This window comes from Solanum verrucosum, unplaced genomic scaffold (assembly GCF_900185275.1).
Source record: "Solanum verrucosum unplaced genomic scaffold, falcon-dt-bn FXZP01000062.1, whole genome shotgun sequence".
Classification (NCBI taxonomy): domain Eukaryota; kingdom Viridiplantae; phylum Streptophyta; class Magnoliopsida; order Solanales; family Solanaceae; genus Solanum; species Solanum verrucosum.
The window spans coordinates 9,030,060-9,048,641 of NW_026020477.1; the positions used below are offsets into that span (position 1 = coordinate 9,030,060).

General features: G+C 31.5%; 3 protein-coding genes across 5 annotated transcripts; all 3 read left to right on the top strand.

Moving 5' to 3' along the window:
• Positions 1 to 4,353: 4,353 nt before the first annotated feature.
• Positions 4,354 to 4,981, top strand: LOC125809367 (uncharacterized). The gene has a single exon (XM_049489022.1). The coding sequence runs from the start codon at positions 4,466 to 4,468 to the stop codon at positions 4,922 to 4,924; it is 459 nt and encodes a 152-aa protein (XP_049344979.1). The 5' UTR covers positions 4,354 to 4,465; the 3' UTR covers positions 4,925 to 4,981.
• A 2,559-nt stretch (positions 4,982 to 7,540) lies between these two features.
• On the top strand, positions 7,541 to 15,998 carry LOC125809488 (uncharacterized). Of its 3 annotated transcripts, XM_049489119.1 has the most exons (11): positions 7,541 to 7,599; positions 10,375 to 10,504; positions 10,729 to 10,789; positions 11,718 to 11,788; positions 12,192 to 12,256; positions 12,457 to 12,501; positions 12,581 to 12,661; positions 14,032 to 14,099; positions 14,839 to 14,887; positions 15,201 to 15,361; positions 15,696 to 15,810. In XM_049489119.1, exons 2-11 carry the CDS (start codon positions 10,396 to 10,398, stop codon positions 15,760 to 15,762), a joined length of 777 nt encoding a protein of 258 aa, XP_049345076.1. In that variant the 5' UTR covers positions 7,541 to 7,599; positions 10,375 to 10,395; the 3' UTR covers positions 15,763 to 15,810. The 3 variants fall into 3 exon arrangements, with proteins under 3 accessions (XP_049345076.1, XP_049345075.1, XP_049345077.1); XM_049489118.1 differs by lacking the exon at positions 7,541 to 7,599 and having other exon boundaries at positions 10,366 to 10,504; positions 15,696 to 15,998; XM_049489120.1 differs by lacking the exon at positions 7,541 to 7,599 and having other exon boundaries at positions 10,366 to 10,504; positions 10,729 to 10,794.
• Positions 15,999 to 17,368: 1,370 nt separating this feature from the next.
• On the top strand, positions 17,369 to 18,449 carry LOC125809329 (uncharacterized). Its single transcript, XM_049488987.1, has one exon. It carries the CDS (start codon positions 17,472 to 17,474, stop codon positions 18,405 to 18,407), a length of 936 nt encoding a protein of 311 aa, XP_049344944.1. The 5' UTR covers positions 17,369 to 17,471; the 3' UTR covers positions 18,408 to 18,449.
• Positions 18,450 to 18,582: the final 133 nt, after the last annotated feature.

Genomic DNA, 18,582 nt, shown 5'->3' on the forward strand with positions numbered 1-18,582 from the left:
AAAAACTTGAGTCGAGGATCTATTGCAAATAACTTCTCTATCTTCGCAAGGTAGGGGCAAGGTTGTGTACACACTATCCTCCTCGTACTCCACTCATGAGATTATATTGGATATATTATTGAGTTTTGAAATACTTAGTTCAAGTCTCTAGATGCAAGCTCAAAATATCACCTTATTTTTTTTTGAAGTGTTATTTTGATTTGGATAAAAAAAAACAAATGAAAAAGTGGTTTTGAGTTGGATAATGAATTTTGATCTATTTCAGGTCAAATTGTCCAAAATCATTTTGGTACAAATAAACTTTGAACTCATGACTTGCATTTCTTTTTGAAAAATTAGTTTCTTGAGTTTAGGGTTTATCAGAACCAATCTCTTTATTCCAACAAAGGTAAGAGCATGGTTTCTATACACTTACCCTTCCCAAACCTCATTTGTAGAAATATACTGGGTATATTATTATCGTGTTTGATCGAGATGTTCATTAGCTCTACTCGATTTGAGTTGTTCAAATTTTGCTCAACCAACTTATTTGACACCCTAGTATGTGATATTATCCCTATTATATTCATTTACAAGTTGTGTATTGAGTTTACTGGAAGTGAAAATTGTTTTATAGAGTAGCTTTCTTTGTGTCTATAAAAACATACAAATAGAAAAAATGGCTGTTAACAAGTAGATCCCAATCAAGAAAAACTTGAGAAATCAACACTGATATCCTACCCCCCACCCTCACCCCTTGAATTCAAAATTTAAAGTTTATGAATTCATATAACTATTTCACGTAAATATTCAATAGTAACTAATATTTATAGATATTTAACGAATTTCTTAATACGTAATAAGATCTGAACAAAAGTTATTGAATTCACGTGAACTCAATAATTATGTTGGAGACCCACATGTACCCACTTCCAACCTTAACACCACCCTGTCCCTTCACTCTTACCCACCCCACCCCACGTCCCCCCCCCCACTCCCACTATTTAATTTGCATTATATAAGTGTATTTAAAATAATATTTTATTTATCAAATACTAAAATAATATTTTATTTATCAAATACTAAAAAATAAGTTTAAAAAATAATTATTTTTTCAGAAAAGAATTGAATATTTTCCGTGGATCGATTTTTTTATACCAAAAATACCCTTGATGAACTTAGTTGAAAAGTTACTTTCTTTTTTTGGTACTATATATGGTGATATACAAGAAATTAATTAGTTACCTGAGGAAAAGAAAAGGAGAAAAAGAAGCAATATATGATTAAGAAGACTAGGGACTTTAGAGTATAAAGTTGCAAATCCAATCACTATATATAATATATATATATTGTCCGGTGAAATTTGATAAGTAAGGTCCAGAGATTACAGATTACAGAGGGTACTCAGGGTAAGTAAGTATATGAAGACTTTATCCTATCTTTACGGAGTAGAGAAGTTATTTTCAGTAGATTCTCGATTCAAGAAAAGTGTTTTTTTTTTACATATATAAAAAAAAAAATCATAAAAGAAAATAGAAATTCTTTGACTGCGTACTTAAATACATATAAAAAACTTAATATTTGGTTTCTAGCTCACATGTGAAATGTTTTAAATTTTTAACAATCTATTACTAGTATATCTTTAGACTTGTGAAACACGATGTTAATTAAGTAGAAAAAAAATTGAATTTGCTAAGACTTCTTGAGTAAGATTATGAGAATTATTTAATAGAAGTAAATATAAATAATTGATTAAGAATTACAAAAATAACCTTGTAATAATTTGCTGACTCTAAAATTAAGCTTCATTCATATAATAACCAAAAACAGTGGAAGATGAATAAATTTGAAGTATTAAAACTCATTAATTAAATCAAGTGAAATAAACTACACACACAAAAAAAAAGGTGTTAAAATTCTTGAAAATTGGAAATTTGATGGCATGAATTAATAATCCGATAAATCCGGCAGTAATTTCAAAAATGTTTGACCATATTTATATGTGTTAGAGTTTAGTCATATGAAAGTCTTTAGATAGTGATTGATGGACAATAAGTTTAAATTCCTAAAGAAAGAGTGTATTTTGGTCACTACTCATTACTTGAGGTGGGTAATTATCCCCATAATATTTTATCAATTTAATTATTGTGAGTATGGACTATAGTGTGCACAACTAAAATAGAATATCTAGAATGCAAAATTAGTCACATAGCATATGATGAAGTGGAGGTGGAATTAAAGATCAACACATAATTACGTTATATCTAAGAAAGGAAATTTCAAGTATTTTAGGGATATATATATAATCAAAGGAATCGGGAGATTGATTGATGATGATGTCGTGCATTGTATTGGAGTAGGGTGGATAAAATGAAGGCTCGCATCTGAGGTACTGTGTGATAAGAATGTGTTTTACGGTAAGTTCTACAAAATGATGGTTAGACCTATATTGTTGTATATATGGGGCAAAATGTCGGTCAGTCATGAAAATTCATGCCTAAAAAATGAAGATAGCGGAGATAAGTATGCTCAGATGGATGTGCGAGTATATTAGGAGAGATAGGATAAGAAACGAAGTTATACATGACAAGGTGAGAGTGACCTCTGTGACAGACAAGCTGGTGGAGGAAGCGAGACTGAGATGGTTCAGGTATATGAAGAGGAGGTGTGCATATGTACCAGTACAGAAGTGTGATTTTGTGAGAGGTTGGCTATATCAAACTTTAGGAGAGGTAGATGTATTATACTGAAGAGAAATTGACCCTTTCTTACTTGATTGAGATTGCGAGTCAGGGATTGAAGGTAATTAGACACGACATGACATATTTTTAGCTTATTATGAACATGACCTGAAGTAGAAAGATACGGAGGTTGGGAATCAGAGTAGAAGAATTGTAGATAGTTAGTATTGCCATACTCTTATGTGGGAGAGGCAGGGGCTAGTCCACTCTTCCCATCGTTTCATTATTATTAGTATTAGTTAGTATTCGTGTGGTACATTATTCTTATTATGTTTTACTACTATCAATTATTTAATTTGCTTTATTCATCTTAATATTTTGTTGTCATTATTTTTCTTACAATCTTGCTTTGATTACATTTCTTTCGAGTCAAGAGTCTATGAAATGCAGTCTCTCTACCCCATAAATAGTAGGGATAAAGTTTGCATACATCGTAACCTTCTCATACTTCACTTGTGAGATTACACCAAATATATTATTATTATTATTATTATTATTGTACGGACTATACTGCAATTATAATACGACGAGTGTAATTGACATGTTTTACGATTTTCTCAAATTCAAAATCATGGTTGTTTTGTTTTATAGGTAATTAAGTCCGATGACTTTAAGTTTTAATAATTTCAATTTCAATTTCAATTTAAAAATACAATGAATTTTTTAATACAAATATATTATCCAAGTGAAATTTACTGAATTTGGTCTACCTCGTAGTTAAGCTTCTACCTTCGCCCCTGATTAAAATCATTTTAATATTCTACATATATAGTACACATATACAACAATAATTCAAAAAAAAAAGGGGGGGAGGGGGGGGGGTGGTCTAAGAAACAGGAACTAGCTACTCTATACCTAAAACACCTTAATTAAGGAATAAATAATTAACAAAGGAATGATATGTACTTGGTGGATATGGTACGATAGCTAATCTTTCAGTAATTTTGCTAATCAGATAGCTAATTACAAAGGAATGATAAGTTACGCTTTCTTTCATGTATAACTAATCACATTTTTTATTTACTCACTCTATCTCAAATTATTTATCATAATTTTAAAAATAGATATTTTAATTTCTTTATCATTTTAGAAATTTATGATAATTTTATTTTATTTTATTATTAATAGTAATTATTCTTAAAAATCATAAACACCTCAAGTATATGATAATATTAAAATTATTTAAATACTAAAAGAAGGGAAAATTACGCGGCTCAGCTTTTTAGTTTTGTATAATTCACACGTTTGTATAATTCGGAATTTGTATAACTTTTGTATAATTCGGAATTTGTATAATATAATTTGTATAACTGTTTACATTTCTGATCTTTGTAATTGTATAAATTCATTATTTCGAGTATATACAAAAATAACTGAATTATACAAATATACCCGCAAATTATATAAACCTGCAAATTATACAAATTCATAAATTATACAAACAAAACAATTTAAATTATAGTTACAGCTCCGTAAATATGCAAACTATATAGGTATAAAGAAGAATCACGACACATATGTATAATAGTTTAGACCCAAAAAGTTGTAAAAATGGGACCCACACTCCTAAATTTCTTTATATAAAGAAAATATCTGTATACAAAGTTGAAGTGGTTGAACTAAAACTTTTCCCCTAAAATGCAAACAGCCCCCTTAACACTCCACACCAAACAAAACCACCCCAATAATTTCTCAAATTCAAGTAGTCTTATTTACAAACACCATAGCTAACAAAAGCATATAACATGGCTCCTTCTCCTCCTCAAGATGATTTTAGCTTCCCAACAATCACCAATACACCGCCACGATTCCTTGAATCACCACCTTTATGGAGAACAACGTCAGTTGCTTCTAGTCGCGTCCAAAAAAACCCTGATCATGAAGAAAATTTGGACATGTCTCCATTAATATCCAATAAGTCCAATTACATCAACCAAAGAAAGAGCTTCTCACACATAGAAGGTGTTGTTGCCATGAAGAGAATGATTGAAGATGAAGATGAAGATGAAGAAGAGGAGAAAATGGACATGTTATGGGAGAATTTGAATGAAGAAATGTCTAACAAAATTATGACAAAGACTTCATGTGGGAAAAATACAAAGAAGGTGGAATATAAATGTGTTAAATCTTTGAATCTTTCCAAAGCAAGCAAAAGGCCAAGCTTAGTGGTTCTCATCAAAGTCTTGAAAAAGGTGTTCTTGTAATTTCATACTTAATTTGCTTCTTCAACTTCATTCAACAAAACTGAACTTTGATCAATATTTTGTATCTCTTCCTTTAATTAATTTAATTTGTTGCACATAATCTTTTTTGAGTTTTCTTGTATTTTTCTAATGTTCAATGAAACCCCACCTTCCACCTCATCCCCCATCACTACCCTGTTAGGTATTTTATAATATATAGAAGTCTTAAAATTGAACAAGACAAATCTGTTCATGAAAGAATATATAATTATTATGAAAAGTCATCTCTTAAGTTCTATAAATATAAGGAAGCAGCCTAAGAAAAATATGCAAGTATATACAAGAACTTTGTTGTATCCTGAAAGAAATTATTTATATTTTTTCCCAATATATATATAGGCAAATATCTCTTTAAGAAAAGTAATCTTCAAATGTTATTTTCTTCTTCAAATTGTATTCCCTATTATTTTTCTAACACTAGCTACCACCTAGCTATTAGGGAGGTGTGAGGGGTTGAATAATTAAACACATTTATCTATATTATATTATATAATATATACACACATCTAATATATTGGTTTGGTAATTGACATTCAAGTAATTGGACATAGGTTGTTGCAATGCTTATTTCATTATTATTTTTTATATTTTTGAAAGTGATCTTATTTAGGTAATCTTTGGTACAAGAAAATGCTTGTAGTATTAATTAAGAGAAGGATTTTTGTATCTTTTATTAGTTGGAAAGCTATAATTGAAATGTATGTCCAAAGAGTTTTTATAAGATCAAAATGTCAATGTCAAGATATATATATATGTTTGCAAATTATATAGGTAATAGTTGAAATTACTTGAAAAGCATGTGCCATCTACTGATTTAATTCTATATTGATTGATTTTGATTGATAATTGATTTTTGTTTTCTACAAGTAAATGTACAACTAGTGTTTTACCTATAAAATATAATTCAATCAGTGTAGCTCTATCCATTGAGTTGAATTTCTAGATAATCATTTAACTTGTAGTAAATAATCAGTAAAGTCATTTAATTTTATTTTCTTTTTTAAAAGTAATTTTTTTTTATCTAATTAGCTTTCATGATCATTTAGTCTGAAATAAAAAATTTAATATTATTTTAATACTGTGACAAAAAACAACTTTTTCTGGACAAAATTCTAGTTGATTCCTGAATCAATTTTTGATTAATTTTTTAAGTGAATATTCTACGACAAAGAAAATCGAATCTGCTTTGATTTTTTGAATAGAAATAATTGAAATATAATATGGACCTATTTTGATTTAATCGTTGGTTGACAAATGATTTACTTAAAGTATCATAAAAACTAAATAAATGGGCTATCAAACTCAAAATAATAAGAGAAAGAAAAACTAAGCAAATATCTCATAAAAACAAAATAATTACAGATATATACCCTTTTACATTCATATCCTATTAAATAATTACACTATCTATCCTCAACTAATTTCGCTTAACTGATACTAAAATTAATTATCATATGCCGTATTGGTATCATTAAGACAAATAATTTCGCTTAATAATTGATACTAAATCAGTATATATATATTGTATTGGTGATACCACAACAATATACATATACTCTTATAGTATCATTGACTAGTAATTTCTGAACAAGAAACCTTGATGATACCATATATATATATATATATATATATATTATTAATTTAGTATCTATTAAGTGAAATTATATGATACCAATACAATATATGATATTGATTTAGTTTCAAATATGAAGCCAATTAAGTTCTATCTTGAAAAATAAAACAAAAATTAACGTTAAATTCATGATTCAAAATCTTCATGTAGACAAAGTTTGCAACTAATATAAACAGTAATGATAAATTGGGAAATGATGTTGCTTCCGCCCACTAGATTTCTAATTAGCTCTCGTCATCTCACTCAATCCTATAGCGAAAACTCGAGTTGAGGCGATGTAAGCGAGCAAAGAAGCACTTTTTGTAACCAAAACAAAAACTCCATGGATCCGCAAAGGAAAGACCTGTTCTGGATAACCTTACACACGAAAGATTGAATTACCTGAATTATGAGTCTTATATACTGTGTTACGATCAAGGGTAATCGCCTTTTAAATAGCCCACAAAAGAGAGTAGTAATTAATCTAAAACAATACATTTATGTAATAACTAGGTATATTGCCCGCATTTCACGCGGTGATAAAATACCCCAATTAGGTTACATCTTATTGAATTTATTATTTATTGTATAAAAAAAAGATTAAGTTAACGCAAATACAAAAGTACATCTTTTCTAGAATTTCTGCTTTTCCATTGGGCATTTCTTTTCTTCTTTCTCAATAATCTCTATAATATACAATCTCGTCCCTTTTTAATTGTCATAATTTTCTTTTTTTAGAGTGAAACGATAATAACTTTAACTAACATTTTATGATGTATTTCTTCATCATATTGATATGCAAAAATTTGGAATTTATAGTATTTTTCGCATAATTTTTGAATATCTAATTTTTTTTGTTTAAAATGTTGAATTAATGTAATCTAATTTAACTTTAAAAATTAATCAAATTAACTTTCGAAAAACGACAATTAAAAATGGACAGAGCGAATATATACTCAGTTACCCTCCTGTGTCTCTCCATCAAAAATCACTTCTGCACCATTGCTGATTTTTCTATATTCAGGTAATATCTCTGCTTCTATATGCTAAAGTAAACACTGCTGATTTGCTTTTGAACTGATTGTTTTTTTTTTCCTCCTTATGTATCTTTTCTGATTTGCATTCTTTTATAATCCATCTGCTGCAATGTTATGGTAATTTGAGATTTTTCGATAACATAAATATTCATAATATAGTGAAACCCTGTTTGGATTATGCGAGAATTTGCAGTGTAAATTTGAACAGATAGTTTAATTGATCATAGAATCCTTTCTCTTTTCTGTTTGACCAAATGAGTGTATTCCTTGTGTTTACCATTTCATTCGTGCCAAACAAAGGAATTTTGGGGGTTTTGCCTCAATATTTTTTTTCATTTGTGAATATAGGTTTTTTTTTTTTTATAAATTGAGGCAAAACCTCCCATTATAGGATGTTTTAGATTACAACAAGCTGTTATTGGAAAGATGGATTAGTTTCAGTTTAGTGCCCATTAGTTTATCGAATTAATCCAACATCGACCAAATACCATAATCTATTTGTAGACTCTATGCCACTAGCAGGTTTGTGTTAAAGGACAGTGTCTTTTGACGCTTCTCAAGCTATGGGAATTCCCTACAAGTGTTCATGATGAAGTATATTTTCTGGAAGATTTCCAACAGGTAGTGTGATGCACGACATATTGCTTCAAATGCTGGGTCTGTTTGACTAGGCTAAACTCCTGATAGTAAAAGAACAAGAAAAGCAAAAGCAAAGAAACTAATGGCTTAGCCTAGTAGTCAAACAATTTCAACGTAATAAACCAAATTTAATACAATGGAAGGCAAAGTCAATTCATCATTTCACATTTTTCAGAGTTTTAATAAATTAAACTCAACTATGCAAGAAAAGCTAAACACTTGAAAAGAGAGCATTTCGTGTGGTAGAAAGAAATTGGAATAAACACAGAGGTGGAGGATTTGTGGCTTAGGTCGCAGGTTCAAGCCCCACACCATGCAAAGCGAAGCCTGGTATTTAAGTGGAGAAGGGTAGAGGGACGGGCCCATTATCCACCGAGTTTAGAAGGATGTGATTGGTCCAACGGGCGGGTCACAGACGGATTTCTCGGTTATCAAAAAAATATATGATTCAAGATGTGGAACATGAAATTTAATTCTTGTTTGGAGCCTTTTGAGGATAATAAGTAAGAAGATATTCAAATTAAAGTCATGTAAAGCCGCGTAAATTCTGGACATTTATTTGGACCAATTAAAACCTTAATGAAGCATGTACAGTGACACAACCCAAGAACTATATATAGGGGACAGCTCATTGTATGTGTCGTATTTGTGGGGTTGTATAAGGTGAAAGACCAAGTTAAACTTGGTTACATGTTGTAGGAACAAATAAGATATATGTGAGCATCAAAGGAGTATAAATTGATGGAGCAAGTCCACTAAAGTTAGTGCATAAGAAGGGTGAATCCTAAGTAATCCTTTACATCTTAATTTGGTCACATATTTGAGGAAGCATTGCAGCATATCTATTAGTATAGCTGCTGCCGCTGTTTTTGTTGGACAACATGATATAGGAAAAGATGTAATATTGGAAAATGGAATGACTTTTGAAGTGGAAAGACAGCTGAACACTTGGCTTTAAATCAGCCATGTGAAGGATTGAATTGTTACTTATATTTGATGGGATTTATTAGCCAAGACCACTGCTGTGGGTCGGGGGAATCATGAACAATCTTATTTTGAAATTTACTTAGGCACATCAGGTGGGGGATGTGCCTATTACTCCCTATTTTATGAAAGGAACGATATATTGGGATTTAGTCCAAGACGGTGTAGATGATAGCAAGACAAGGATCCCAAACACCATTTATAAAGGAGAAATCAAGTCTTTTGCTGGGTAAAAATAGAGAGGTATGAAGGAGAGAAGCTCTTTGGCTCTCCATTTCATTTGCTGTATAAAGAGAACCTCGGAAGGGGAAATAGAAACCAAGCAGCTACTTGGTCATTTGGGAAAATCACAGCTCTCCTGTGGTTTCACGTGAACTCTCAACACTACTCATTTAAATGGGTAATCTTGGTACTTTGCATATACTTTACTTGTCAAAAGTTCTCTTTAATTTCTTAAGTTTTGTGCCTAGTTAAACAGCTTCACATAAAATAAAATGAAATAATTTGTTTTTGCTCTTTCGTTCCCACTAAATCTCCTTTTCTACTCTTCTATTTCACTTTACATCCATGAGTCCAAGACAACCCGTCAATGTTAGGTGGTCATGATTTCTCCTGGTATAACCTCGTAATCTTTATATGTAGTCTTATCACATCATCCGGTAAGAACAAAAGTCCATTTATCTGTGGTGATCTTCGCTCTTGAATATATCATGTTTGACATTCAGAAGGTAAAATGCTGATTATATAATTATGTGAACATTTTTAATCCATATTTATCATCAGGAAGCAACGAGCAAAAGCAAAATTGCAGTTTTGGTACCTAATTTTTAGTGGTGCTTTTTTCCATTCTAGTTTTTTTTTTTTTTTGAAATGGTAAGTAGTAGTATAAACAGAAAGAACACAAAGCTTGTGCCAGGTTACACCCAAAATGCCATCCCATCCTACTTTCTTTCAACAAGTGTTGACAAAAAAAGCTTGTAATGTAGAGGATACTGTTTGTTATAAGGTTTATAGTTGGTAGTATCCATGATCTCCTTGAATTATCGGTGTTTGATTTCTCTTTTTGAAGTACCAATTTACTTACCATAATGGGTTTTAGTAATACAACTCATTTCAGATTTACATGCAGATATATGTAGTTCTGCTAGCAAAAAAGTTAAATGGAGTGGCTAGTAATCATCGTTACAGTGGTTGTGCTGTGGGTGGCTTCACTCTTTAAAATTCTTCACGAATCTCTCTCTGCCTCACAAGTTGAAGTTTTGAATGAGGGTATGGGGTGACTTCTCTACTAAATGTCAATTCTTGTTTTCTTTTGCATTTACTGGCTGCCTCAGTTTGTTATGCACTATTCTTTAGAATCTAAATACAGACACGCATACGGCTTTCGTTTGTTGTACAGCTAATTGATTCTCTTTTTTTTTTTTTTTTTTTTTTTTTTTTAAGGATTAGCTAATTGCTTCCCTTCTTAATATGTAATTTCTTTTAAGTTTCAGGTGGGGGTTTTTGCAAGAGAAACGTGTTGTTGGTTATTGCCCATCCCGATGATGAGTCTATGTAAGGTTGAACGTCTTAACTTTGAGTTGTTATTTGTTCCTGTCATGAATTTTCTGAGCAATGCAAACTTTTGAATTGCTATAGAGGGAGTTGCAGGCTAAGACACTTTGAACTGTATGTTAGTTTTGACTTTTGATCAAGATTATGTGAGCCTTATGTATGTCTAGTTATACACTAATGCAAAGTTGCTCAGTTGAAACAAAATTTAATTAGTTGAACCCGTAGGCACATTTACTGAATAATAACTTGATAAGTCTCCATGAATTCATACGTCCATCTTGAAACGTGGTGGACTAGAAATTTGGTGGGCTAAACTATAAGATTCAATTTTTACCCCTTTGTTAAATAGGTCATTAAAGAACTGGAATATGATTTGTCTTTATAAAAATTCTGATTTCAATCTTTTTGTTTTCGTTTGTTTTGTTAAGCATATGATACATGAAAATCTACAGCCTAAGAAAATGACATTCCTTTATTTTTCTAAAGTTCATCAAATTTCCTTTATGCTTGTTCTAAGAGAAGCATCCCTTCTTGGACAATATTTTTTCCTGGCAAATTGTGTTTAAAATATCTCCATCCGTTTCAATTTGTTTGTCCCTTCAATCGCACGGTCTTAAACATGCTATGTGGAAATTTTAGAATTTAAGAGTTGCCAAAAAAGGAAAGACATTCTTTTTAAAACGGGCCAACAAGGAAAGTAAGACAAGCAAATTGAAACAGAGGGAGTAATTGGTAAGAAGGATCACAACTCTCGATGTTGGTTGATTGTTAACTTGTCTCTAACTATAGATGTCAGTTTCCTACATATAGTACAATAACCTTTTAATGTTTAGGCAATCTTAAGTAATCAATGTTGTATGTATTTGCTGTACAAAGCATAGCTGTTGAGAGGACAATGACTTATGGTGCTTTTAACTCCATACTGCAGGTTCTTCACTCCAACTATTAATTATTTGTCTTCAAGAGGATGTAATTTGCACATATTATGCATGTCAACAGGTAATGCTCTTAGAATATATCAAATTATGTTGCAGATGCTGAATCCAAAAATTTCCTTTATGCCTAAGTATTGAGTGGCATGTGTATTTTGGTTGCCGTATATCTCAAGACGCAAAAAGTAAAACCTAAAATGAAATGTTGATCTTTGAACCGGTTGAAATATTTAAGCAATTGATTTTTTTAAGAAGTATGATCCAGTTCAAGCAGTGTTTGTTAAACCTGAGGTTCACTTTCTGGATTTGATTTATTGCAGCTATTTGCAACTTTAAAGTGTTTAATTGATCAGAACACAAATCACTAGAACTGTTCTTTACAAATCTTTATCCTAGATAATCAATAGTCTATTACTGATGCTAACTTTCAGTATATTGTTTCTGCTTTGTCACATTGTATTGAAATATAGGCAATGCTGATGGTATAGGCAATGTCAGGAAAGAAGAACTTTATTTAGCCTCGATTGTGCTTAAGGTGATGTGAAATTTTATCTGAATAGAAATCTGAGCGATGCATTAATGCTAGTTCTGTGATCTTTTATGTTGGCTTTTATGCAATTGTTAGTGCATTCCTCTATTTCTGTGAATTACTATAACCGAAGTTCTTGTAAAATGTTGGAGAAAGCAGTTAGATATGAGTCGTTGATCTTTCTGTTATCTTAATTACTCATGTAGGTTCCACAAAAGCAAGTGAAAGTCCTTGATCATCCAGATCTACAGGTATTCTGATTGTATCAGAAGGGTATATCTCTATGTTCTTAAATGTCTAAGCAGAGTTTTAATGCTTAGTTCTTACCAGGATGGTTTTGGCAAATCATGGAACTCTAAGTTACTGTCAAAGATTATCAAGGAGGAAATTGTCAATTGTGCAATTGATTTGGTAAGTGATTTCAGTAATTATCTTGTTCAACTAAGATGCCTTTTCAAGTAACCTTCAGTAGCTTGTGCTTCTTTGGTTGTTCTAAATTTAAGCTTCCTCCCATTGACTTCATTGTATAAGTTGCTGTTCTACTTCACTAGATTAAAATCTTGATCTGAAGGTATATCCTTCGTTTATTTGTTCATTTCAGTTGAATATTAAAGAATATAGTTTTCATTATTCCTATTTCAGATGCCACGAATCAATTTGATTTGATTTTCCCTCTACTTAATTGGAGTTTATATGGAAGAATCCGCTATGACTTCATTGGGGCCTACCATTCTGGATTTTAAGTAGAGAACCCAAGAAGGGATTACATATTCCTTACGTGGTGTCTACCAAATGTACCAAGTACATTTGAAACAAGTGCATAATTTTAATGTGATAGACTCTTGTATTTATGCAAGCTTTAATGTTTGGTATAATAGAGGACAGTCTTTCAGAAAGGAAGCTGAAACTTCTATAAAGAAATATGGGGTAACCTCATGAAGTTCCGATTTAGGGAATAATGCAGCGGTTGCCTATTTCATGGTTCACGTTTTAGACAATAAATTTTTCATCACGAAAATAATCAAGACTGCAAAATGCTGTAAATAACTGTAGTAATTTATTTCAATACAGTCAATATTACAATCTCAAAAAAATGATTCTTCTTTTCACAAATAAATTCAAGGGCCTTCGAGTTTGGCCTTGAACTTTGTGTATTTTAATCCAAGTGCTTGGAGCTTGATCTTGAATTTTAATCTTGACCTTTGAATACTTAAAACACTTGAATACTTGCAACTTATAGAGAAATGTGTACCCTTTGATCTACGAACTGCTCTAGCTTCTACATTGACCCTGCCTGATCAAACACAAGTTATTATCTGCCAAAAATGGGTAGTATTGCTGCCGGGTAAGGATGGAATTGAAGAAATTAGGCTTGAGCATCTTGTAATCATTTATGAGGTTGAGAAGGAAAATTGACGAAAACCCATCATTGATTACTTGAGCGTTACACCCGACTGTTGCATCTTGGCCATTTGACATTTGGGGACTAGATGAGCAGAAGTTGTTGCTCTCAAGGAAGTAAAGAAAGAAAATGTTGCAAACTCCATTCGAGTAAATATCATATGCTTTGACATTCCTTGTTATATAACAATGGACAATGGCAAGCCATTTTGATAACGAATTGATGAATAAGATTTGTGATATATTTGTCTTCAAGTAGCGTAAGATTTTATAAGATTTTCCTTTTGTTTGTATTCAAAGTGTTGCCTTACGAGTTATTTGTGAGCAGAGGGAAATCTTATTTATGCCACCTTTTCATCTCATGGACACTTGTTTTCCAGGTCATAACTTTTGATAATTATGGAGTCTCAGGTCACTGTAACCATCAAGATGTTCATCAAGGTGTACGGTAAGTTATTCATCATATTCTGGTAGCTATTGGCAGTAATTTTGCAAATGAAATTAGCCACCATATTTTGGTATTACTTGGAAGTGTTCTTGCAGATGTTCTAAAGGGAGCTATTTAGTATTGACTGTTGACAGTGATATTTAATACTAGCAAAGTTTCATAGTGATCCTGTTTCTTTCTAGTTTGATATCTTTTATACTTGATTTGGTGTTTTGAACAAGCATCATTGTAAGGGATTCTTTACTTTTCTTTTGTTGAATCTATAATTGATTGACATGCCGATAACATGTGTATTTTGTATGACAAGGAAAACATTGATGAGTTGGACACTCTTCTGTAGATGTAGGACTTCAAAATAAATCTTCTTCAAGATTCAACAAATTAACTCAACCATAATTCTCTCATTATGATAGTTAGGTTAGCACGTTTACTTTAGGTCCTATATTCTTGGAGTCTTTTAGTCATATCAGATATTTATACACCAGTATAAACTACAGAGAATTCTAATAGTTTTTCTCTTTTCATTTTTATTGTTTAATAATATCAACATGAGATGAGCTTCGATAGAGCAGTACGGCTAGTGAGATTCATACAGCTGATTTGAACTTGGGTTTAGGATTGAGAGGTGTAGTCGTCGTTGTAGTATATTTCTCCCACTAGTCTTCTAGAATTTGGTAGTGAAATATGTAAGGCTTAAAATTAGTAGCTCATCTTTATAAAATGGTTTCTTTATATGCAGAAAACTGTTGCAAGATACTTCGCATAAAGAAGTTGAGGCCTGGGAGCTTGTGAGTTCTTCTCTTGTCTCTTTACTTTTGGTACTACTTGTAGATTTTTATTTTAGTATCTTGGGACTATCATAATACAACAACAGCAACTAAGTGTACGTTTCAATCTCAAGCAAGTTGAGGTCAACTATATAAATTCTCACTGACCATGTCGTTTCATTTAAGCTCATCTTTTTCTTGGGAATATCATAGCTAGAAAAATTTAGATGTTAATTGGTTTTTGAATTTTATGACACTCTGATTGGCATCTTTTCCATTCGTAACTTTATGGTCTAAGGTTTGAAGTGGGAGCTTCATTATAAATCATTCTCAGGTTAGCACTAGCATATTGCGCAAGTATAGTGGACCAGTTGACATATGGTTGTCCCTCCTATCTGCCAAGTTCCATTTAAGTGGAGTGGCACATTGCTTTCTAAACGAACATCCCAGAAGGAGCTTAGCTGCAATGGCTCAGCACAGGAGTCAGTGGGTTTGGTATGTAATACCCTTGCTATTTGTCTTGCTATGATACATGACTAAGGAAAGTTTCGAAACAACTAAAGGGAAATTTGTATTCCCAGTTTCTCTTTCCAGGCATTCATTACGTTATTCCAGTACGAGTGTGAGAGGACACATCAAGTATAAAGAAAATTATCTATAAGAGACATCTATAATAGTCTTGAGTTTAAGTTATCACGCAGTAGAAATGTAGTTGCAGATACACTCTTGGGACTAATGCATCAGTGCTTAACCAGATGCTTATAACGTTTGCTAGATTGCAGTTCACACACATACCTTGTCATAACTATGTTTGGGTTTACCTTTTCAGGTTTCGCAAGTTATTTGTTTCTTTCTCAAGTTACACATACGTTAACTGCGTTAGGAAGATCAACTAGATACATGTTAGAGCTGTTGGTTCAAGAAGACACTTGAAAGGAAGATCAATTAGATGTTGGTTCAACAACACTTGAAATGGCAGTGGTAAGTAAAACCGCCTAGTTTTCGATCATCAAAGTCTCTCTTGTGAGCCTTTCTTTGAAAAATTTCCTATTGATTAAAAATTGGAGAAGTGTTTGAATGTTTTTTTGTGGTTGTAGAATAGTTGGAACCATTTCACTTAATTAAATTGAGTGTAAATGTTTTGACCTCTTTTTTTTTATATTTATTTTATTTATAAGCAATAAATGCCTAGTGCTTTTGATGAATAATTTGGTTTTGATGCTATGCAAATCAATTGGTTTTTCTTTTTACTTCTCTTCTCTATCTTTTTTTTTTTCAACCGTAGGTATGTCATTCTTATAATGATTTAGTGGGCGTTAGATATTTGAGAAAACTACACAAATTGGATCCATTAGGTAAAGTATTTACTCAAATTGGACCCAATCCAATATAGGCCCAAACTATTTATCCGACTGCTCCATTGTCTATTCACTGAACCACTACTTTTTCATCATTGATATCATTAGAGTATATATACTCTGATGGTACTTATATACTTTGATGGTATCAAGCCATGATTGAGCAGTCTTTTCACTGGAACATTGTATGCTCCTCTTTGATTCCATCAAAGTATATATATACTCTAATGGTATCAAAGAGTAACTGAGTAGTGTTTTCACTGAAGCACTGCTTCTTCCTCTTATATTTATACTTTGATGATATTAAACAGTAAACACGCATAAGTAGTTAAAAACAAGAGGGTATGAAAGTAAAGAGGTTGCTTGTGAATAGTTTTCTTTAATGTTAGTGAAATTTTTTATCTCAAAGACTACTGTTTTTTTAATAAAGTAAATAGGTGACAAGTCCCTATCAAAATTTTGAAATATTAAAAGACACAAGTTAGAGAAAAGGCCACGTAAAAGTTAACAAATGTGTTTTAAGTAAGCAAAGGGAGAAGCACAATTCAAGTGGCAAAAGGATAAATTCTATAAATATATCACTTTGAGACAAATTCCTCCCTTTTCTCCAAACACATTGCGTGACTTCTCCTCCTTGTCTTTATTTTTCATTTCCTTTTTGTTTAACCAAAAGTTATTAATCTTCATGCTTCATCTCCAAGCATTCTTCTTTATTTCCCCTTTTCACCACAATTACGAAATGATTTTAACGACGTCGTTTGTTTGAATATTTTTTTTATTATAGTAAAATATTTGTTATAAAGATGATATATTGTAATATAACAAGAAAAATTGATTTCAGAGAAAACTTGATTGCTATAAAGGATGGTTGTATACATAATTATCAGTTAACCTACAGTAAAATAGTATTACTTATCATAACAAGCCTAATAAGGTAACTCAGGCGATTGTATGATAACCTGTTATAACTAGTTAAATTACATCAAGAATTTAAAATTTATTTATTTTATTCTTGAGGAAAAAAGGGAACAAAGCATAAAAAGTACAAGATTTAGAAAGCTAGTTTTGATGGTAAATATTAAACAAGGAATGCATGTCTTACATCTTTCTCCTACCATCAAATCCCCCCCCCCCCCCCCCCCTCTCCCCCACTTTTCCACCTTACTAATTCACCTCTTATCTACTTCTCCACCCCTTGATAATCTCCCAAAGTAAGCATCTTTCTCTTGTGTTATAATATGTAAGTAATGGGAAGGACATTCATAGCTTGTCTTTCTCCATTTCACCAAAGAAAATGTATCTTCCATATTACAAATAGTGAAACTATGGCTCTTTTTGCTTCATTCACTACTGAAATCAAGAATCTCCAATCATCACTACTATCCAACAATTCTTTAACTCTTCAATGGTGTGTAGAAGCCATGACTCTGCTGAAAAAACTCCACTCTCAATTTCTTCTCATCATATTGGAGAAATCAAAGGTAATACCGTTTACATGGATCAATGATGACATGTTGAATCTATACATGAATGAGAGTTTATACATCATGGAGCTTTGTAACATGTTGAAGACATCAAGTTTTAAGATCAACATGTTTCATCTAACAATTGATACTACAATCAAAAATCTAAATCACTATGAGGCAAAATCATTTGCCAATATGCAACCAATTGAACAAAGAGACAACAAGAGAATTCTTATTCAAGAAATGCAAAGGGATTGTTGTTCAAGTTTGATTTGCACAATTAGAGTTGCAATGAGTTTATTATCTTACATTCTTTTAAATGTTTTTATGTATCCAACTAAGAATTATAAGTTTGAAGTTGTTGATAGGATTTGTTGCAAGTACTCTTCTCCAATTAAGTCATTCAAGGACTCGGTTAATGAACTTGCCACTGAATTTCAAAGGAAATATTACAAAGATGGAGAAAGAGTAGTAATAAGATTTTATGAGTATGAAGAAATGGAGAAGGCAATAATGGAAGCAAAAGAAAAGTTTAAAAGTGGATATGAAGAAGAAGAAATAAAGAGAATTAAAGATGTTATTCTTCAGAAATCTATAGCTCTAAAGGTTGGTTTGGAGAAGTTTGAATCACAAGCTAATCAAGTATTTGAAGGGGTGCTAAAAGGAAGGAATAAATTGCTCCAAATGGTTGGTAAAACCAATGGAATTTTTAGATAAGTCATACTCTACTTCTTGTGTATATTTCTTCTTCATTTTTTTTTCAAGGGCATAGTTGGTAAGAAAAAATATATGTCTTATTATGGTCCACTTTATATGACATTATCATCATAATTTTCTCATTAACTATTAATCATATATAATTGAACTACATGTGTCTCAATTTATATATCGA